The 21,913-nt window shown below is 43.3% G+C and overlaps 8 protein-coding genes across 8 annotated transcripts; 3 read left to right on the top strand and 5 right to left on the bottom strand.

Moving 5' to 3' along the window:
- Nucleotides 1-236: 236 nt before the first annotated feature.
- EAF01_009070 (uncharacterized protein) lies at nucleotides 237-772 on the top strand (the record flags this gene model as incomplete). The annotated part of the gene is made up of 2 exons (XM_038917326.1): nucleotides 237-437; nucleotides 506-772. 2 exons carry the CDS (start codon nucleotides 237-239, stop codon nucleotides 770-772), a joined length of 468 nt encoding a protein of 155 aa, XP_038766931.1.
- Nucleotides 773-1,764: 992 nt separating this feature from the next.
- On the bottom strand, nucleotides 1,765-3,529 carry EAF01_009069 (uncharacterized protein; the record flags this gene model as incomplete). Its single annotated transcript, XM_038917325.1, has 4 exons — nucleotides 1,765-1,828; nucleotides 1,875-2,371; nucleotides 2,421-3,472; nucleotides 3,526-3,529. The coding sequence occupies 4 exons, from the start codon at nucleotides 3,527-3,529 to the stop codon at nucleotides 1,765-1,767; spliced, it is 1,617 nt and encodes a 538-aa protein (XP_038766930.1).
- Nucleotides 3,530-4,382: 853 nt separating this feature from the next.
- Nucleotides 4,383-6,257, bottom strand: EAF01_009068 (uncharacterized protein; the record flags this gene model as incomplete). The annotated part of the gene is made up of 4 exons (XM_038917324.1): nucleotides 4,383-5,030; nucleotides 5,093-5,406; nucleotides 5,490-6,095; nucleotides 6,164-6,257. The coding sequence occupies 4 exons, from the start codon at nucleotides 6,255-6,257 to the stop codon at nucleotides 4,383-4,385; spliced, it is 1,662 nt and encodes a 553-aa protein (XP_038766929.1).
- A 1,121-nt stretch (nucleotides 6,258-7,378) lies between these two features.
- Nucleotides 7,379-10,578, bottom strand: EAF01_009067 (uncharacterized protein). The gene is made up of 2 exons (XM_038917323.1): nucleotides 9,518-10,578; nucleotides 7,379-9,461 (listed from the first exon to the last, which is right to left on the bottom strand). Exons 1-2 carry the CDS (start codon nucleotides 10,153-10,155, stop codon nucleotides 8,003-8,005), a joined length of 2,097 nt encoding a protein of 698 aa, XP_038766928.1. The 5' UTR covers nucleotides 10,156-10,578; the 3' UTR covers nucleotides 7,379-8,002.
- A 1,752-nt stretch (nucleotides 10,579-12,330) lies between these two features.
- On the bottom strand, nucleotides 12,331-13,713 carry EAF01_009066 (uncharacterized protein; the record flags this gene model as incomplete). The annotated part of the gene is made up of 1 exon (XM_038917322.1): nucleotides 12,331-13,713. One exon carries the CDS (start codon nucleotides 13,711-13,713, stop codon nucleotides 12,331-12,333), a length of 1,383 nt encoding a protein of 460 aa, XP_038766927.1.
- An 805-nt stretch (nucleotides 13,714-14,518) lies between these two features.
- EAF01_009065 (uncharacterized protein) lies at nucleotides 14,519-16,594 on the bottom strand (the record flags this gene model as incomplete). The annotated part of the gene is made up of 2 exons (XM_038917321.1): nucleotides 14,519-14,861; nucleotides 14,913-16,594. 2 exons carry the CDS (start codon nucleotides 16,592-16,594, stop codon nucleotides 14,519-14,521), a joined length of 2,025 nt encoding a protein of 674 aa, XP_038766926.1.
- A 683-nt stretch (nucleotides 16,595-17,277) lies between these two features.
- Nucleotides 17,278-18,840, top strand: EAF01_009064 (uncharacterized protein; the record flags this gene model as incomplete). Its single annotated transcript, XM_038917320.1, has 2 exons — nucleotides 17,278-17,545; nucleotides 17,603-18,840. The coding sequence occupies 2 exons, from the start codon at nucleotides 17,278-17,280 to the stop codon at nucleotides 18,424-18,426; spliced, it is 1,092 nt and encodes a 363-aa protein (XP_038766925.1). The 3' UTR covers nucleotides 18,427-18,840.
- Nucleotides 18,841-20,030: 1,190 nt separating this feature from the next.
- On the top strand, nucleotides 20,031-20,849 carry EAF01_009063 (uncharacterized protein; the record flags this gene model as incomplete). Its single annotated transcript, XM_038917319.1, has 1 exon — nucleotides 20,031-20,849. The coding sequence occupies one exon, from the start codon at nucleotides 20,031-20,033 to the stop codon at nucleotides 20,847-20,849; it is 819 nt and encodes a 272-aa protein (XP_038766924.1).
- Between the last annotated feature and the right edge of the window lie 1,064 nt (nucleotides 20,850-21,913).

The following is a 21,913-nucleotide window of genomic DNA, read 5'->3' as shown; positions in this document are numbered from 1 at the left end:
AGAAAGTGTCTGATCCCGTGTCAAAACATGACATCACTTAAGGTTACCTTAGTTTAAACTGGGCATGTTCGTATTCATGTATTCTCAATTGGACCTCAAGTTCCTCAACTCATAACGAATAAATCTCTTCTTCTTCTTCTTCTTCTTCTTCTTCTTCTTCTCTTGATAATCTCAATTGTCTGCCAATACTTGAAGCCTCAATTCCATCAAAAATAGAAAAACAACTCATAAACGCAATGGGTTTCCTCGCCGCAATACTCGGTCTCATTGGCACTGGTCAAATTGCATTTACAGGATACAATCTCTACCTTTCCTCAATTGCTATTCCAAAGCTCCTCTCATACGAAGACAAAGCTGTAAAAGCTGCAAAATACTCAAATATCGCCGAGGAGCAATTATTCAGAACGCGTACCACACAAGCTGCTAGTGTTGGAGCTGTAAGTCTTCATCTCTCCTCTGACACCCATGTAGCCCTGATTTAACAACAACTAACTTTTCCTGTTAGCTCCTCCTAAGCTTTCTAACCGCCACGCCCTTTCTTCTCTCTCGCTACAGCAGCAGCACGATCTTTGCCCTCTCGGCAGTCAATCTCGCAGTTTTACTTGTCACAAGAGAATATGTAGGAGATTTCTGGAAGGGAAAAGCAAAAATGCCAATTCCAGGTACCGGAAATTTCAACGATGCAATTGGGTTGACGAATGAGATTAGAGCGAACCAAGTGTTCTTGGCGATTAGTTGGGTGGCTTATGGGGTTGTGGGCTTGTTGGCATAGATGGGACAATATGGAAATTGGGTAGGATCTTGGATGGGATAAGATGGGGTAGGGTCAAAAGGAGTTTGGATGGTTGCATATGTATGGACGGTAGGTCGCATATTTTGGGAGGTTAGATCATCATTTCCTTTGGATGCAATTCATTATTGCATATGGAGCATCGCAATGGAAGGTAAAATTTTACTGGTATCGGTTTCTCTGAGAATTTCAAGATTTCAGCGCACCCAATCTTCACATTGATGTGGAAGTGTCTGATACTTTTCTGGTGTTCTGAATAAGAGGCTTCTCTTCGTTTGCCGGAAACTCTCTGGGGAAAATCAAGAGAACGAGCAAGGTCTCGTCCTGATGAGATTGTCAATATTTCGTTGATGTCCGCGGCTACATCTGGTGGATGTAGTCTCTAGAGGTTTAGACCTATCATGGGTATATCCGTGGCTGGGATATTATTAGAAGGAATCAAATACTTGCTAGACACTTTCATACCTTGATTTTGACTCACGCCTTTTGTGTGGAGAGCTGGGTAGTTGAGTAGCACACGCTTCTCAATCCTACACACAATTTACTTCAATGGCCTTTGTTATGTGAACATGGCCATGTGCGAAAGCGTTAGTCTCTATTAAGGTGTATTTCTCTCCAAGCAAAGGAATATGAACTGTCTTTACACCGCGCAAAGAAATATGTTACGGAATGGAAAGATAGTGCTCAAAATTTCTAATCTGTTACAGACGTTTCATTTTAGCACGAATTTTTCCACAAGAGACTCAGGAGCATATTTTTCACTGGCTATTAGTATGAAACCACATCATCTACTCTTTAAAATACAACCAAGAGTCTCTGATCCCTTTTCCTTGAAATGATTCGATGTCACCCGTGCTATGGATATATGATTGCGTTCGAAAGCGTGAATTCATCATGGATATCGATCTATAGGAACATGACAATACCAATAGACCTGAAATCTAAACCCATTATATTGGGAACCCAAAGACCGCTCAATTATACCAAGCAGCTATAGCTATCATTACATAGATCGAAAGTAGCAATACACCTTGTAAACTACACTTGTTAGCAATTTCCAGAAAAAAAGTCGAAGTCCACTCACTAATTACTCTTTCCACCTGCAATCAGAAAATTAAACAGCAACACAGCCATAAATAGAGAAGCCACCTGAAACCCATCAAACAACAAACCCATATCATCTATCCCCCAGATCCACGCAATAATCACAATCAGAGGCGTGATGAGTAGTGACGTCTGAAGAGATTTGCCCGCCGATGCCATGATGCTCAAGTCTAGTTTATCCATTCGTGCACAGGTAATGGGCAGGAAATCATTGTTGAGAAAAGGGAGAAGGATTAGACCGATGAAACTGGGTGAGGCGTGATGTGCTGTTAGACCATCGATACTGTCAACGGCGAAGGTAGTGTTGAAGGCGAGAATGACTGTTCCGAAAACGAGGGTGGTGACACCGACCGGCATAGAGAGATGAGGCTCTATATCTTCGCCTGTGGAATAAACGGCTGATGGAGAATGCTCGCTTCTGGTGCTCGTGCCCTCTGTGACGTCTTTGACAGTCGATTTTGGTGTGTTTTTGATGTACTTCAATCAAAGTCAGCGCATGCCAAGGCTGTTGGGAATCTAAAATTACCAAGCTAGCTTCTGGATTAAAGACATATGAATGTGTTTTCAGTTGAAAGAATAGATAGACACCATATACAAACAACAAAACAAGCGAAGTCCCTCTAGACTGCGCAGCAATATGCTCCGGGGTCGAATTAGCAAAAACATGAGATGCCGTCGGGATGATCAAGCTAGCCACAGACAACGTCAAGAAATTAGCGACATAACTTGCCGAGCTGACATTGAAAGACTGCTCTAGTCGATCAATGCCACCTGCGAAATAACTCGCGCCCATTATCAACAAGACTCCACCCAGAATTCCCCCCAGGAGTGAAGTTTTCAAAATCTCCACTTGTCGAGTCTTGAGAAGAAGAATCGAGGTTACGAGTTGTACGATGTTTCCAAAAGTCATGTAGATTAATCCTCCCACTGTATTTCCAAAACGTAACATCACCTCATCCATAGCCATACCGACAATCGAAGCACTTGGGAAGATAGCAATGAAGTTTAGTATGAAGCTGACGATAGGTGGTAAATTAGCATAATTTGCAGCGAATCCCGCGGGGATAAATGGGAGAAGAAGTGATAGCCATGATGAGCAGAAAATTGCAACTATTTGTTTCATCAAATCTCTATATGGTGATGTGCGTCTCGTCGCATGTTCGTTTGCTTTGTTACTTTCACACTTTGGGTTGTCTTCGGGGATAGAAGAGGGACGTTGAAAGCGATGCCGGGGATGCGCTCCGAGGCTAGAGCCCGCGACCCCCTCAACACCTAAGTTACCAGCGGATATTGAATGTATGGGCTCCTCATCCAAGTTCATTGCGGTGAATAAAGACTCAATACCAAGGCTGAGCTTAGCGAATTCTGGATCCGAGAGCCTATGAGCTGGTTCCACACGTGAAGGTGTAGCATGCGTATCACTTTCTGCTCTTCCAGACTCCTCATCCTTCCTTGCATGACAATTCATCTCGAAGCCATTGTCGGCCCATCTTCTACCTCGTAGGAAAGGATTCCAGCTAGGAGTTTGATCGCGCTCGGTTACGATTCTCGCGCTTCGAGCTTGGAGACGAATATTATCTGCACGAAGATGTCATTGAAATGTAATGTTTTATCAAAATTTCACAACTCACTCATTTTGCTTGATAAACATCATTTTTCTGAGTTCATGTGAGAAGATAAAGTTCAACGTAGTTTCTATTATACCACATTGGTAGATGTAAGACACAGCCTCACGCGCTGCACAAATGTGGCGCGGTCTCAGTTATGGAAGCGTGCCACCCGTCATTATGATTTTTGATATGATTTCTGTTTAATGTGAATCATAATTAGATGTTTCTCGTCGCAAAGAGTTTGTTTCTCATGAAATATGTAAAGCGATAGTGGGTGGAGTGCTTCCAGGAATTTAGGGGCCCAGGGCCAGGCTCTCTTATAAAGGGGAGCCGCTGTAGGGAGTACCCAATAAGCCACTCTCCCACTGTACCCCAGATCGACAAGCTTTCGCTAGTGATGGTTTTAAGGATTGATCTGAAACTCCTTCATACTAAAATTTGAAGTATTAACGGGGTAAACAGCACTAACCAAATGTTCGAATTCTATGCATTTACCTTTAATCGATCTATGTCGCTTATTTCCAGGGGACTATCCGTGCCGATTGAACAAGCAATGATAGACACTTGATGGACATGTGTAGTACTGTTTGAAAATCACAATCATATACCCTTAAGCCGAGCAACGACATGTACTTCCTTGATAGAAGATTATCTCTGTTGTATACCATGGGAACTAACGACGGATTCAATACAATTTCACATCGTCTGGTCTCCCTTTTCAAAGTGGTCGATATGATTTCAAATCGTGAATTCACACGACTCAAATCACATTACAATACTGGACATTTCTGTGTAAATGAAACTCAAACAATCGATCTCTGCTAACTCAATCACCTCCTCCGATACCAAAATGCTCCCCTAGTCCTGAATAATTGAACCTACAGTTTTGCAATCTTACCCTCCCCTTCCTTCTTGATCTGATCTTTAAAAAGTCTCCTCAAAATCTTCCCACTCGCACTTTTCGGAATACTCTCCACCCATCTCACTCCGCCCCTCAGCCTCTTATAATCCGCCACTCTACCCGCTAACCACATTTCAACCTCCCTCCCTTCTTTTTCTCCATAAACTTTCCTCTCTTCCATTCCCACACTCCCCTTCCCAACCAAAAATCCAACCGGAACCTCCGTTTCCCGCTCTTTATCAAAAACTCCCACAACACAACAATCTTCCACCCACTTATGTTCCACTAACACTCCTTCCAACTCTGCTGGCGCAACCTGGTATCCCTTGTACTTGATCAATTCTTTGACACGATCTGTTATATACATATTTCCTTTTTCGTCTTGAAATCCTATATCCCCCGTTTTGAAGAACGGATATTTTGATTTCAAGGAGGGAGAAGAAGTGACCAAAGCCGCAGAAGTAGCATCCGGATTGTTATGATAGCCCAAAAATACATTGGGGCCCGAAATCCAAATCTCTCCCTCTTTACCCACAGGTACTTCAGTATTTGACGGCGACATGAATTTGACAATTTGATTTGCCAAAGGTGGTCCCACTGATCCGAGACCACTATCATATTCGAGCTTTTTTCCAGCGTTAGCAAACTTTTGTTTCCAAGATTGTTCATGTCAAAACATCATCATACCTGTATGTGAGTTACTGGACTCGTCTCACTTAATCCATACGCTTGCCGTACTCCAACTCCCAGTCTCTCTTTCACCATGTGAATCAACTCTCTACTCAACGGCGCAGCACCCGCTACAATACCTCTCAAGCTGCTGATATCATATTCTTCCACCACTGGACTTTTCGCTAGATGTAGGATTATCGGAGGTGCGACGTATGTGTATGTGATTGTGAATTGTTGAATCAAAGAAAGGAAAATGGGGAGAGAGAAAGATTTCATAACTATGGTAGGGATTCCAAGATAGCAGGGAAGATGGACGAGACATTGGAGGCCTGTGACTATTAGACTCGTTCGAGAAATATGTTCATTGCGTGTGACAAGCAAAGGAGATGGATGTAAGAGAAGATTAACATACCATACGCGTGAAAAAATGGCAAAACACTCAAAATCCGATCACGATCCCATCTCATCAGCCTTCCCTCCCTCGAAGCTACTTGCATCAAATTGGCCACCACATTCCTATGAGTCAACATAACCCCCTTTGGCAATCCCGTCGTTCCAGAACTATACACCAAATACGCCAAATCCTTTTCCGGGTCAACATTTAGCCTCTTCTCATCTCCCACCATAAAAACATCCCTAATCCCTCTTTCCCCCTCAGGAACCTCACCACCTTGCACCAATACATCAATACTCCTCCCAATTTCCCTCTCAATCTCATTCACGCATTCCCTCACCCTCCCCACCAATTCCCCCGTCGTAACAATAATCTTCGCCCCACAATCTCTCAAATGATGCGTCAATTCCCGTCTCGTATATACCGGATTCGCAGGACTGACTATTCCGCCTATATAATGTGTTCCCCACATAGTAATTGGGGTATCAATATTATTCTCTGAGAAAAGAGCCAGGACATCGCCTTTTATGAAGGAGTAATGGTGGTGGAGACCCAGGCCAAAAGAGATGGTTTGGGATTTGATGGAGGAGTAGGTGTGTGAGGAGTGGGAAGAGGTGTAGAGGACTAGAGGGTATTAGTTTTCTGTTTCGTTTTGAGATTTTGGAGAAAGAAGGGATTAAGAGAGGAAATACCTTGATCATCCGGAAATGGCTTATCCTCCCGTTCAAACAATACACTCCAGAGATCCATCTCTGGAATTTTGATTTCTTCATAGAAATCCGACATCTTCTCCTCTCTCAGAAGTATATTTGACTTCTCATCCAACTTGTCAATAACCGGCGATCGACAACTGAGATAACAACCTCGCTGATATGAGTAACATCAAAGATATAGAATCGACGCAGACCAAAAGAATTTCCTCTACTTTACTTCCCTACTTCAAGTAGGGCAAACAATCCAGTTGAAGGGAATCCCCAAGATAGCCAGTCCTCTCCCCCCAGAATTCTCCTCCTATTCGAGCTTTTAAACTCCCCCTTCAATATCTATCGGTATCAATATCAATGCCAAAATATCAACAGATTCCACTTCAACTCTCTCACATGAATCCCCTATCAAATCCTCAATTATTTATTCGAATCCCTTGTAAGTAGTTTTTCAAAGAATCCCAAATCTCAATCTCCCAATCTCTACCTCAATACCTATTCCAACAACCTCAATATCTTAAAACCCTCAAACCCTAAATCTTATTTCAAAATCCTGAATACAAACAAGGACCATGTATAAAAATAATCAAAATCAAGATACAACCAACCCCTTATCCAAAATTCCACCCCTCAACTTAAATACCAAATCCCCATTTCCCCTCAACAATCCATCCCCACCATTCCTACCATCTCTTACCCCCCCCCCTCTTCCCATCCACATACCACATACCACATACCACATACCACATACCATAAACCCCAAACCCCTCCCAAAATGACAAATACAACTCACCAAGCCCCAAACCCCAACCCCACACACGCTACATACGTACATACATACATCCACTCAAAATCTCACTCATACAATCTCAACCCTCGAGCCCCGAGCCCCGCAACCCGCCTCAGACTCAGACTCAGACTCAGACTCATCAGGCCAAAGGCGACCGGGACATTCCCACTCGCATCTCGCCTGTCAGTGCTTACCAATTCTTCCAAACTATTATCATTACCTATTATCTATTACCTATTACAAGTTCGGTACCCTAAGCGGCGGCTAAGCCTAAGTAAGGAACATGCGGGGTGGGGCACAGCAATATTGACTACGACACCGGTAGGTATATTCGTTAGATACGGGATCTATTCCGCATCTCCAGCTTTACTTTGTACTTTGTGTCTTGAAGCTGGGCGACAGGTAGTGAGGTACACCAACCTCTGCCTTTAGTTTTATATACTCTCTATACTCTCTATACTCTCCTCTCACTCACTCACAACAACCCCCAAAAAAGAAACAAACCACCCTCCTCATCATCACATCAAGAACCACACTCACACTGGACTAAGATCGAAATTTAAAATTCCTAACATCGTAATTTAAAAAGACAAAAATAAAATTAAAAAAACCATTGGGTATATATACTCCTTTTCATCGCAACCATACACATTCGTCATCCATATCGTCCATCACTCTCAAAATCATGGCACACCATTAAATAAAATCCATAATAAACATCCCTCACACTCTCAAGACCCAAATAACCCGCCAAATAACCTTTCCCTATAATCCAGCCAACGAAAAGTCCTAAGAGGTCAACGGCCTCAAAGCGCTAATTCCACTCATTAGTTAGTCCTGCTGGGACCAATATATTAAAGTTCCTTCATCCATTCCGAAGCGCCAATGCTCAGTCCCTGGATTTTGAACAAGATCAATTGATTCAAATCACATAACCTTCACGATAATCGTACATATGTATCGAACAAGTATAATAATGCCACAAAAATTCGTCGTGCTGAGAAAATAAGAGATTGAATCTTTAATATCATGAAGCTTCACTCGAAAACAGCTTCCAGGCCGAGAGATGGAGACTTCATTGATTGAGGCCACGGTATCGGTGGCATGGCTGCATATTGCACGCCATCTGTATTAGCGAGCTTCTTTCGTTCCACCTCTTCGACCAAGTACCATCTCCGTGTGAGTCGTGATTTTCTTTCTATGAACAATGTCATTATTCCTTCCTCCTCTCTGCTATGCATCTCCTCTAGAACCTCTAACTCTTGATTCTGTTTGACCATTAGATTCTCAAGCTCTTTGTCTTGTCGAATAATTAAATTTTCCATTTGTTTCGCTTGCTTGTCCCGCATGACGTTAATCCTGCTCTGGTGTAAACGGCCCAAGTCGTCGCGAATGTTGTATTGCTGTCCAAGCTCTCTGAGATCTTTCTCGGTAACGATTCTTTGTACATCATAACCACCAGAACCTCTACCAAGTCCATTGCAATAAGCTTCCATGTGCTTTAAACGGATTTGCACGCTTCTTTCGCTCTGCTTTAGAGTAGCTCTAAGTTCCATTTCAGCAGCGACTTGTCGATCTTCTAGATGCGTTGAGGTTCTGTGATGGCGTTCTTTCATTTTTGTTGAGAGCTCAGCGTAGCGATCCAAAATATCAATTTTAGCTCGACCGTGCCGCGTCCACATGATCCACTTCATTTTTCTCTCAAAGGCGCAAAATCGGTCTCTTTCATTGATCTGACAAGCTCGAAGCGCATTCAGAGTGGCATTCTTTCTGGTCCGCTCTTCGGCCGCTGCACGCTCCTCCGCTTCCAACTTCTCTACTTCTTCCCTAGCCAACCTCTCCTTCTCCTCTTCTGCAATTCGCTGCTCTTCTTCGAGACGTCGACGTTCGAGCATTTCCTCGCCATTACAGTAATTTGGACAGCCAACCGACGGATCCCAGACAGCGCCACATATGTAACAGAATTGGGCTTTACACCGACAAGTGATATGACTGCAACCTTGAGATAATTCTACCAGAGTTCTACATTTGTAACAGCGACGCCATCCTGCATTCTTCGCCATTCTCAAAACAGCTTCTAATTCGTAATCTTCAGGACAATCTTGGCCACCCGGATGTGCCGCACGCTTGCATATCGAACAAGCTTTATCTCCACAAGTTCGACAAACCACCTCAAACGGCTGCTTGGGATCAATTTTACCGAGTGTCGGAATAAATTCACCACAAGAGGTATTTGGACAGAAAATCCTGGCTTCCCATGGCGTACTGAATTGTACTACGCTTTTCATGAATAAACTTTGTTCTTCTTTATCCAGGACCGATTTGATTGTGTTTCCCGGTATAGCTTGACTGCAACATCTGGGTGGCATCTTCGATTCTTCTTTGCAGCCTTGGATGGCCAGAACTCGGAGGCATTTTTCGCAATAATTGTGAGCGCATGGAAGTGTACGCAACGTACTAGAATTCTTGAACTCTTCCCGACAGCAGATACAAGAGCTAAATAATTAGCGTTTTCCTTTGGGCTTTCTGTCTTCGAGAATATATACACTCACATTACTTGTTCCCCAGATGTTTTGGGCTTGCGACGGAAGCGGGTTTTGATTCCATTCTTGATGCTGATGTAAGAGCGTTTCGAGGATACCGAAAAAAGGGATGGCGCTGATTCCGGGGAACTGACAGGTATCGGCGCAGGTAACGGGTGCTTATTTTGAGCATCGATTTGCTTTACAAATTTCTCGTAATCGTGAAATGATACACTTCTCCTTCCCGTAGGTCTTTTCCATGGTTGCGGTGATGATGCAATGTCCAATTGTTCATTCGACAATCTCGACGTTAATCCTGTCGAATCGCTTTCTTGAGAGAAGGACGAGTCGGTATGTGTGTGATGCGATTGATTGAAAGGAGATTCGCACGGAGAGCAATCGGTTGTTTCGTCTGCGGAAGGACCCGTTATCGAAATTCCCAAATTTTCTGCCTCTTTGTTCAATCTTTCGTCAAATTGTATCTCCGTCTGTATGAGCCCGTTCAACTGTAGCACCTCGCGGAAATAATCATCGTCATTATATTCGATAGGCTGTGCAGCCTCGTATTGCATGTCAAGATGAGATCTGGCGCGCAACGCTGGCAACATTGTCGAAAACCCTTCTCTTTCAACGCGAAGGCAAGTTCTGATTCTGCGGTCGACACTCATACATATCTAAGGTTGAATAGTTCGATTGAGATATGGTACGCCTGATATAAAACCGGGTGGCCAGTGGGCTTGGGCTTGGGCTTGGGCGATAGACAGCAAGGGTCAATCAATGATATGATGAAGCAAGCAAGGCGGGAAGAGCCAATTTGACTTAGGAGATAATCGGAGAATTGTTTGCAAGGAATAAAGTAGTCAGGGTCTTAGAGATTGTGAGGGAATATAACAGGAGTAGTGTTTGATAACAAAATCTTTTCTTCCTTCCTAATGTAGGTAGCAACAACAAGCAAACATGTAGAGATCGTGTTAGAATCTCCCAAAGTTATAGACGATGGACCAAACGATTGATTAGGGGTGGTAGAATGAGAAGAAAAACGATGAAGGTTTGGCTTCCAAGATTTAACGATGAAGGGGTAGATACATGCATGCTAATCTGTCAACGCCGCCAATCGCCCGGCTACAGGAATAATATTTGCTAATGGGGCAAGACCATGAATCGCACATGTTTATTGGCAGGTGCCTCTCTCCTGTCCGGAAGGAACACACCTAGACGATCCATTAACGACACTATCTTGACTACCTACCAAAGGATGAGATGTAAGAGCAACAATTTGTTACTATTAAAATAGTTTCTATGCTACACTTTCCTAGTCACATTGCGCTACATCACACTACTTTTTCTTATTCCTTCTAGACGAACTAGCCACTGGATAGGCACTGCACAGAAAAACTCTATCTGGAGGGAAGTATCCGATGTTGAATCCGTCTTCACTGTGCATTCAGTAAGTATAGATTGTGTGTCAACTCCCTCATAGCAATTCCAACAGTCATTCCTGATTGTTGCAGTGTTCTCCTCATAGCAAACCCAGATACGCAATTCTCCTTCCCCCTTTGGGTTGGCGTGATAGACAGCTATTATATCAGATGAGCTTTGAAGTATAGACGATCTAGTCAACCAACCACTTCGTTCAGGGACAACACACACCTGATTCGTTCACCGCATTAGCCCTTCAAACTATAATCTTCGGCTTTAGATCAGTAGTCTGCAGACTCGCTCTCTACCAGCCTCTGGCTAATACTCAACCGGAGGATTTGTCGCGGATGTATGGTGATATCAGTCATTCCTGAGTCACTAATCAGCTATCTAAAGACACGATAGCGGGTATTGAATCGAATCGATGTACTATATGAACTATCTACGATGTACAACACTAGGCAATGAAAATTCTCCGATCGATCGGGGTATATACAGTAGAGTTTTATAGACATCCAGGTAGAACACACATCCCGTAACTACTTAAAGTTCATATTCATCCCCAATTCCAAATTTAGGATGTTGAAGCATGTCATATTCTACGGCTGATATTTCTATCCACCTATCATGTATCGCTTATAGTACCTGCACCAGATCACCAGCAACATTGTCTACCACTTTGCCAATGCTGCGAGTGGGGTCGTTCTCTATTGTAGGAAGAATCAGATGGGTGTCAAACCATAGCACAATCACTGAGCGTTCAGACCGAGGTGCACAGCAATCGAAAATTAGAGGGGTTTGATGATATACATTTGAGAGGCGTTTCTGATCAGCATGGCGCAAACATGTAGCCTCTTACAATAGCATAGCATGACACTATTCGCTACTCTCAGCATTGTCACAAGCGGATGATTGAACTAAATATGGCACGTTCCCCGGATCTGCATGGCCGTTTGCTTTGACAAATGAACCAACCGAACTAGATAGATTGAAAGATTTTGCCGAGGCTCACACAGTTCGACGATCATAGCATAGCTAATAAGATTGATCTGGTCTTGATTGAGAATGTGATAACGGCACTTATATTTCTGCAAGGCTTGAAGGCGTCCTGCGAATGAAGGGAAGTATACATGGAGATCTAGATGGTTAAATAAGTATTGTATTTGACATTTCATCCTCTTATAGCATACGAGCAGCAAAAGAAATTCGCTTCTAAGCTCAGTGGTAACTTGTTTACCATGTCCAATGTGAGACATTCATCCTACCTAGGTGTGCCCAGATGGCAGGAACATCAATCAATCCCATGAGGTTGGTGCATCTAGTTGACGTGACCACCATTTCTCCTATCATCATCATATCAAAAGCCAGAGGGCATTGTGACGTGGCAGCGTTTGTGTTTTTGTTTACAAAACAAAGTTCAACCTTTACCTCTCCCGTTTGTTAGGGGTATTGATATGAGATGTGTGTAATGCTTCCACGGCAGGAATGATCAAACTTTCAATCTCAATCTCAGGTTCCCCATCAGGTAGCTCATTTGGATCAAGAGGCTCATCGCCAATCTCCCCTCCCCTCGCTGCAGCACCTACTAGATCTTCTACACCACTGATGGTTCTCTTTCTCTTGCTCCTAGGAACTCTGATCCATTGATCTTTGCTACCGGGCGCTACGAAAACCACTTCCCATTTTCTAGTAGCAAGTAAATTGCCGATGACCAAGTGATGTTGGTAGCGGTCCAAGGAGTATTTTGCCTTGTGAACCAAAATTGCCGGATCGGTTTCAAGCTTGAAAGAAACAATCATGCCTTCAGGAGCCCAGCCATCCACAAGATTTTTGAGGAACTTAGGTACAGGATCCAAATCGACAATTAGACGCTTGCTCCGTGGTACCGCTGGAGAGGAATCAAAATTATCAAAAGCTTCCTCATCCTCTCCGTTTCCCTTATCTTCGCTTCCCTTTTCAGGTGTATTCGTATCCGTTGCATTTGTAGACTGTATTTTGTGTTCCACCATACGTTCTGGAGGTACGAAGAAATCCGATACAGCTGCAGCCAAATATAATAACCCGCGAGGACCCAACGGACGCATGAGTTGCGCAATCGCTCGAAGTATGAATAAATAATCTGTGATTGTCGTAAATGGTAATGTCAAGAGCAGATTCTTCGACTTGGCCGCATTATACTGTCTAAGGACCTTCAACATCTTCTCGCGGTATTCATCATTTGCGACCACACTTCCATCAGGACCTTCGTGAAGGAAATCGAGAAAACAATCCGTGGCATGACTATAATGGCGTGAATATGGTTGAAGACTAAATTGACGATGGAGAAAGATAACCGCGTAGCCTGATTCCAGGAAATATTCAGCAGAAGTAGCCCCACGCGTGCCAGCACTAAAATTGTCTATAAATCGCACCGTCTGTCGCTCTAATGGAACAGTCGTTCCTCCTGATGTGACCAACACCACACGTCTGCCAGCAGCGGCGTGGGAATTGATGAATTCTTCCGCAAGAGCGGTATGCTTTTCAAGGGTCGCTGGTGGAGGATTTTCCGAAAAGTAATCCCGTTCTGCGATTTCCGCGGTGTTGTCTCGTGCCAAGCCTGGCATGGAGCTAGATGTCGACATGGTATCTTGTGAGCTAGAAGAAAAGATTGAGGAAGTCGGTGATGAAGGTCGCGGACTTGAGAGGTTGAAGGAAAGTGTGAAGGTCGAGCTTGATGGTGGGGTTGATATTAATTTTGGGGATGTTGCGGGGTTCGTGAGGCCCTGTTCAAAAACATCTTCAATAGGTGTTATAAGCTGCGACGACATTTTATCAGTATTCTATTAACTACCCATAAACCTCTTGAATGCGTACCGACGACTTACCTTTATAATACTGACTTACAAGCAATTTGAAACTCCGGCTTTCCTCTTGACCTCGGTCGGCGGTTGTGTCGGAGGTCTGTTTTGGTAATTCGGCGTCCGGACAGAGGACCCACGTGGGATTGTTAAGATCATCCCTACATTTTACAATACTAGTTTTAAAGGCCAAAGAGCCATCTTTCTACAATCCAACACTTGTGGAAAGCTGACGATACCGAAGTTGTACGCAACTTTGCTTTGGCGTTGGTGAGGCTTTGCGTGGAGGAAGCTGTGATTGTCATTGGACTTTGGACATCTGCAAAAGTCGGTCTGAAGTCTATGAACACAGCGTCTCATGTCTTTGTATGTCGACGTGAGATATTGGTACAACTCATGATGAAAGGAACTTCCTCAAAAGCGTTCAGGTCCTTCCTACTCAGCTCCGGCTGACAAGCGGTCTCGGACGGATGGAATTACTGCATAGATCGCATTCTAGATGACCAGCAGCACACTTCATTGTGTAACAAGTAGCTCGAAATCTCACACCATCAGAGAGTCCCTTTGGTGGTCTCCAAGATAATCATTATGTGGACGTAGATGCAGCATCGCTATTAATAAGTTCATTTCTATCTTCATGCTTGCATAGCTATTCATAGATACCGTTTCTCGCTGCCGCCTTTCATTCCTCTCATTGTCAAACAAAAATACATGTCTAATCTACAACTTTTACATATAACTGCATTTCTTGCCGCCCGTCTTATCTTGCCGCCAATTAGTTACTGCCCTCACTGATTCTCCAAGCTCTTAATGGTAGAGATTGTAGTTTCAGAGCTGCTGGTTTGATGTATCCCCAAAATGTAACAGCTCCAAAAATGATACAAATAATATTCACAACATAGTATCCATCTCTCTCGATGTCACAAACGCCCCCTCCGGACAAACATCGATCTTTCTCGGCAGCCAAGGCGCAGGAGAAGGTAGATGTAACGAGAGGCCCCTTGAGATCAGCAGCGAGTTTATAATCAGATCCTGGTGGAATACATGTTGCAGTTGTGAAGTAATCAACAAGCTTAAGGACAAAGAAACGAGGGAATGTACCGCCCAAATTGGAAACGCTGCTTGGTGTTAGTGAAATAAAATTTGAAATTTGAAATAGGGGTGCTTACGTAGCGAGCAATGTCATATAAGTTCCGCCAATGACAGGATCCGCAATCCTGGCATGGAAAGCAGAGATGGCCACAAACATAACAGTATTGGTAAATGTCGAGAAAATATGTTCCGCAATAACAACAAGTAGATACCAAGTATCGACTCCGTTGGCGGGAAAGATAATAACCGTGATTTGAGCAATAACAGCAGCAATCAAACGACCAACAAAGCCCCAACACCACAGACGTAAAGGTGTGTAGGATGTCGACCATTTTCCGGCGTAGTACCCCAGCCCTATCTCAAAAGGGAAGTCAATAAGAACTGTCAAGGCCATATCTTCTTGACTGAATCCTTTGTCTATGAGTTTGAGGTTCGTAACTCCATCATTAGCTTGGAAACCTATCTTTGCAATCAAGTGAATGATGATGATCGTTTGAATATTCTTGAGCTTGAGAACTCCCCACATAACCTTGTAGACATCCCAGATTCCATCCTCGTTCTTGGTTTTCTCTTCACGCTTCAAAAGCGCTAGGCCGAGAGTAACAATTATGTATGTCCAACCCCAGAATGTGAGGTATCCTCCCAAAGTCATGACACCTTCGTCGAGGGGAGTCTTTCGGAACCATTTGTTGGCAAAATCAGGGGCATTGAAAGCTAGAAAAACTGTGAATGACATGAATTGTCCAGCTGTCAATCCGACGGTCTGGGCGGTCGATGCGTATGAAATGTTTCCCGGAGACAATAAAGTAAGAGCCCATCCGTCGACTGCGATGTCTTGTGTGGCGCACGTGAATACCAAAAAGAACCACCATCCAGTGAAACCCCAAATGCCTGCTCCATCATTTGCTCCAGCCGTGATCATCATCTCCTTAATCTGAGAACCCAGCCAAATCATTCCTAATCCTGATAGCATTTGAATCGGCATAATCCAACTCTTTCTTCTTCCTACTTTAGGACTCCATATTGCATCCACTATTGGACTCCAGAGGAGCTTCAAAGAGTATGGGTATGAAGCCAAGCTAAAAACTCCCAAAGCGCTGTACGACATATGTGGTTTGAGTAGAAAAGGTACTGAGCCGGTCGCGAGACCCATTGGAACACCCTGCAAGAAATATAATAGGACTAGAAGTAGAAAGTTCCGTTTGTCCTGCATTGGCAATTCGGAAAACCCATGGTTGTTGAGGGTAGGAGTCTTCGGTATAGGATCATCTAACGTAAACGACTCGCGCGACATGAGATTTGCAGTCACTCCAGGAGAGTCGAGGTTCGCATTTTTGCGCCGGTACTCGACGTTGCCATTCATACTGCCCTTTTGTGATTGAGAGTCTTCTCCTCTTGTGGCAGAGGAAGAGCCAAGTGGCTCTGGAACTTTGCCTTTACGAGAGCGAGTACCCATAGAATCCGTTTCAATAACCTCCTCGTCGTCGTCGTCGTCGTCTGTAGAATCCTGATCCCCGAGCAAATGCTTTGAGTCTTCTGCCCGTGTTGCGCCGTGTGTATTCAGATTCAAATGAGGTTTGGATTTAGATTTAGAAGAGGAAATGTTTCTGTGACGTGAAGAAGCTGCTGATAAATCGTCTAATTCTTGCGCGTAGGGAAATTGAGGATCGTGATGCACAGGTAGATGAGTGTGCCGTGGATTATCTGAAGAAGATTGAGAAGTCAATGAAGGAAGTGTATCACCCAATGGAGTAGGCATCCATAAAGTAATGTGAACTGAGAATACTCCAGAGGTCTTGTTGGCCTCTAAAGTGTCCTCTTTTATATTTTTACTCAAAGCTTTATTAGTTCCTTAGTGGTAGTTTGTACGAGATAGTGGATTGATTAAATGATTTAATGATTTAATGATTTAATGATTTAATGATTTAATTACTCAAGATCCCATTCCTGCGGCGAAAGAATCATAGCTAGGTATTTATTACATACACACAGGCTTTAAGGTTCGATTTCCAGGGTACGAAGGTGTGAGGGTGCTTCTGAAACGAAATGTGGCTTCTTCGGCGAACAACGCCGCTGAGGGAGAGACAGACTGTACAAAGGATTGGGAGAGAAAAAAATGTTTCGAAATGTCAAAGAGTTGCATTGAGTAGGAGAGAAGAGGGTGGAAGTGTGTGTATTGGTGTGCCAAGAGGTATATACCTCTTTACTTGACTTTATAGAAAAGGTCAAACGATCTACTATTGAGCAGTGTTTTACTTACTAATTATACTGGTGTACCTAGATAAATAGATAGATGGATGGATATATGATCAGAAGCATGAGAATTGGAAAGAGAAGTCTGGGCTGGGCTGTGAATTGAGGGTAATCAAATGCCTGAAATGCCTGAAATACCTACCCTAGTAAACAATACTGCCACCGCAAAACACGTGAAATAGCGATGAAATGACATGCGACGTGACAAACATGAAAATCAACATAAACATCAACATCAACGAAGATATCAACTACAGAGTGAAAAACAAACATATTTCCGACAGCGTATCATACACATTGATACCTCCACCACGGATCATGAGAAGTTCACGCTCTTCCCCACAATCTGCGGGCTTCAATTCGAATTCAAACATGGACATAACAGAAGAAATTCTTAGTCCTCAAGACGCGGCTGGCATAGAATTGGACAATGAAATAGCTTCACTACAGGAGCAAAGTGAATCTCAATGCTCCATCTCACATTTATCATGAACTATAGCTAATCAACCTATAGTCACCTCATTAAAAGATCAACGCCGCCTTCAAACAGCTACTATCCTTTCCTCTCAAGCTTCAAAATCCATTTTGTCGAATTTGCGAAAGTCTTCCTCTAAAACGAAACCTGCCCAATTTACTACTCCTATAGACTCCGATCCACTGCTTGCGACTTCCGCGGCTCAAATAACTCATAATCTTGAGAATCTATATCGCGCATGCGCATCAATCACATCCTTCCAAATTCAAGATCCGGACCCGAATGCTGTAGACAATGGGCATGTGTTGGGACTTCGAATTGAAGCCAGCAGTGCTGGGAAGTTTGTTCGACCTTATTATATAATGTTAAACAAGCCATATCCAGGATTAACAGCACTAAGAATACATCGACACACAGTGCCTCCATGTATCCCTTTGGCTAGCTTGGCCGCGAAATATTTGCCTGCTCCTAAAGTCGCTGAGGGGGTCGTCAAAGAGAAACGACAAGATTTGACTGCATTTGTACGGAAATTACGACGAGAGATTACAGGTTATCATTTACGTATCGCATCCATTAAACATTTACGAAAAGGGTTCTCTTTGGATGAGGAATTAAGCAGGAAAGGGAAAGAAAAGGAGCGAGAGATAGCAGATATCAGTGCTGCTGATGCGGAAGCAAAGCAAGTGAGGATTGAGTGGATAGATGGAAAGGTTGGTAGATGCGTTGTAGGGATGAATGGGGAAGTCGTCAAATGTGTCATAATCGGAGAGGATGGGCGTGATCGTGAGACGGAAAGAAGGGTAATGGGCGGAGATAAAAGAATGGAGGGAATCGCTGACAGATTGATGGAGGGTATGTATTGAGAGTTTTGATTTGAGGTTGGGGCTGGGGTTTGAGGAGTTGATTGTTTATTGTTTATTGTTTACAAATACCCCCGGGAACTTAGGCGGCTCTGCACCACGGCACCTATCAATTTTTATCGCAGTTGCTTCTTTCGACCAAGATTAATACGATCTATCGCGTCAATGAAGTATATATCCCTGAGCTGGAACGTAAGGTACTCACTGAGTGATAGTGGTACGGGCTTGGAGGCCAGCCGACTTACTCCAAGCACCAGATACCATGAAGATAATTCAGTGAAATAACAGGGCTCTCTTAGAGATTCTAGAAGGCGCTCTATAACACACTATTAGCGAAGTTTCGGCTGGCCTAACTTAAAAAAAATTGACTATTCTTGATGTGAGCCAGACTTGAACTTTGATGATGCGCACATAGTTGTATGTGATTTGTAGCAACTAAATGAAATTTTCGCTAAATATTGAAACAGCAGGCATCCAGCTTCACACGCGCGCCCACAGCTGATCGACACTCATCAATCAGTGCACCACCACACGCATCGCGCTGTCAGTACGTCCTCCTTCGCTTCAGTTTCAGATCCTATAGGCCAGAGGGCAAGCTGAGGTCGATGAATGAACTAGAAAGTGAGATCACGTGATCGTTACTAAACTGATCCAATAGCTCAATCCCAAGCTGCACAAACTATTCCATATTGGTGAATAATCTATCGAGTCTTTCATCAACGCCATTTTTTCCTTTTATTCTGAAACACTCGCTACCGTATATGGTTCATTTTCAAGTCTTCACTCTCATCCTGTGATGCGCGCGGGTAACAAGTACTGGACCTGCTCCACTTTCCCTCTAATTCCTTCAATTTTCAACAAGGGAGAGGGCTTTTAAGAGGCCCAAGCTCTAGATAGCTTACTTCTGCGGCAAGGTGAGTTTGTAGGAAAGCCAAACTTCTACTACACATCGTGCCTTGAGATCCTACGTACAAGAGCTCACCCCAAATTCGACCATTCCTATGCTCCAACCATTGGGAAATCTCCATTTGAGTCCAGACCAATCTCATCAATGAGTTGCCTCGAAGTCTCCACTCTCAAGTGAGTAAAGATTCAAGCTCAAAGTTCACCCTTGAATGACTGCGAGGAGAGGGACGATGAAATGCAATCAGCCTTATCTATTTATGAATGCTGTTGGTAAGGGAAATCTGCCGCCAGGCCTTCCATAACGCATTGCCTCCAACAATCAAGGCATTATTTGTATCGGCCTTGACTTTCTGAAAGATGCATTTCATGCTTCCGATCTCCACTCTTGTGATAATGGCAGGAAGAAACCCATCATTACGCGCCGTATGGATGGATTCTGGTCAACGACCCGGGTATCATGTATGATCGCAGTTCTAAGAAGTAGTTCTTCGCGCGTATGATGTCGGTTCGTACAATTTAATGATCTTGGAACCTTGAATCGTTGTTCCTCTCTTTTGTCTTTTCTTGCTGCTTAGAATTCGGCCGTCACTTTCTCTACCTACATTCCACACTCCTATACACGGCCGTCTTGAAGGCCATTTATTAAGATAGATACAACAACTTCTACTTCGCCGTCAATCACATCATCAGCCGATATTATAATGCCAACAAGTATGATAGAAACCACTGTATTGAATACACAATCGACGACTTCATCGCCATCCGGATCCAGCCCAAATTCAACAACAGATTACCCTTCTCTAAACATTGCTATAGGAGTTGGGATAGGGGTCGGTATGGCATTGGTTCTTTTGATCGTTGCATGTGTCCCTGTGGTTAAATGGTGGAAACGACGCCGACAGGCTGCTCATGGACAATTTCAATATAATCATCAAACGCCATCACATCAGTCTCAAAATCAATATCAGAATCAATTCCAGGTGTATCATCAGCCACCCCGGGATATACAAGCTCCCTACTTTTATCCAGAGGCAGCTGGCGCCAATCGAACTTCTACGAGTGGGTGTCCACCAGGCTTTCATCTAGAAACGCCAGATAGTACTTTTCAAACTCCAGTTAATAGACTACCAAATTCCTATCCAGAGGACGCCGATAGTGCTTATCGAAATCCTTCGAATAGATATACCCCAAACTATTTTCCAGAAGCAGTGGGAGTGAATCAAATGTCTACAAATAGATTTCCGCCAAACTATTTTTCGGGGGCAATTGGAGCGGATCAGAATTCTCCGAATAGCCTTCCACCAAACTATTCTCTGGAGGCAATTGGAACGAATCAGAATTCTGCGAATAGAGATCCTTCCACTTTTTATCCAGAGAGCGTCGAAAGAACCTATCAAAGTCCTACCAATAGACGTACAGCTGTATTTGAAATGAGTGATAAGAGACAGACTGATTCGTGGGTTAAAGAGATGATGATAGCTAATCAGGAAGAGCTATGGATGGAATCGCCCATACGATAGGATTCATTGAGGATACACGTCTCGTTCTATCGAGGATGAAAAGGTGGCTTGGAGTAGATTGCTGTTGTATATATCATATTTCTTTTGTCTTTACTACTGCGAAATTGTAATACATGCATTTAGCGATGGGTTGGGGAGTTGGGATGTTCATTCGCGAGGGGAAAGTGTTGTTGGAACGGGGATTATTAGATGGATGTGATAAGATACCCAGGGATGTTGAAAATATTAAAATACAATCAAATATAAAACTTTCTATGAGTCCCCTTGTGCATTTGGTTGATCCGTGTGCGTCCACTTTTCTAGTTACAGAGTAGCTTGAAGGGCTCGTTAGTGGTGCTATATTCATCTATGAAGACCGTCGATGAATAGAGACTATATTATTTTATTCGAAAACTCGTTACATTTCAGAGCGTTTAAGTGAACTCTACCATATGATTTCTAGTTCACTATCATCTTCAAAACGCTACCTATATCTTCATAGGAAGTACTTACATGTCCTCGAGAAATATACATCTCCCGCTCTCAATCCCAAACCTATGCAGGGACTCAACTACCTGTAGATGACTGATACTAGGCATACTTCGCGTTGTGACTTTATAGACTTGATAATATTAACACGGATCTAAAGATAAGGTATGAATTGTAGTGTTTCGTAGTTTATTCCATTCCATTCCATCTTCTTTGAGATCTTACGAGGACGAATTTGGAAGTTGGAGTAGTTTTTTTTTTTTAGTTTTTTAGTTTTTTTCATGCCTTTTGAAAGTGGTACTATAATTATAATTAGTACTTGAGTGTACTGGGTGGGAAGTTTGGAGGGGAGAGTGAAATTTTGAAGAAAGGAGAAAGGAAAGAATATAGATGTATGTTTCTAGGGGTTGGAAATTTCGATGGGAGGATTAGATTGGGGATTGGGAAGAATAGGATTTTGAGGTTTTGGTTGTATGTTTATATGTTTATATGTTTATATGTATTGTGAGATGATGTGGGTGTGAGTATGAGTATGAGAATGAGAATGAGAAGAGAAGTAGAAGAGATATGTAGGTATCTTTTCATGGCTCGAGAGT

This window comes from Botrytis porri, assembly GCF_014898465.1.
Source record: "Botrytis porri strain MUCL 3234 chromosome Unknown BPOR_013, whole genome shotgun sequence".
Taxonomy (NCBI): Eukaryota; Fungi; Ascomycota; class Leotiomycetes; order Helotiales; family Sclerotiniaceae; genus Botrytis; species Botrytis porri.
The sequence above is the reverse complement of the archived record's forward strand: the minus strand, read 5'-3'. Positions and strand labels throughout refer to the sequence as shown.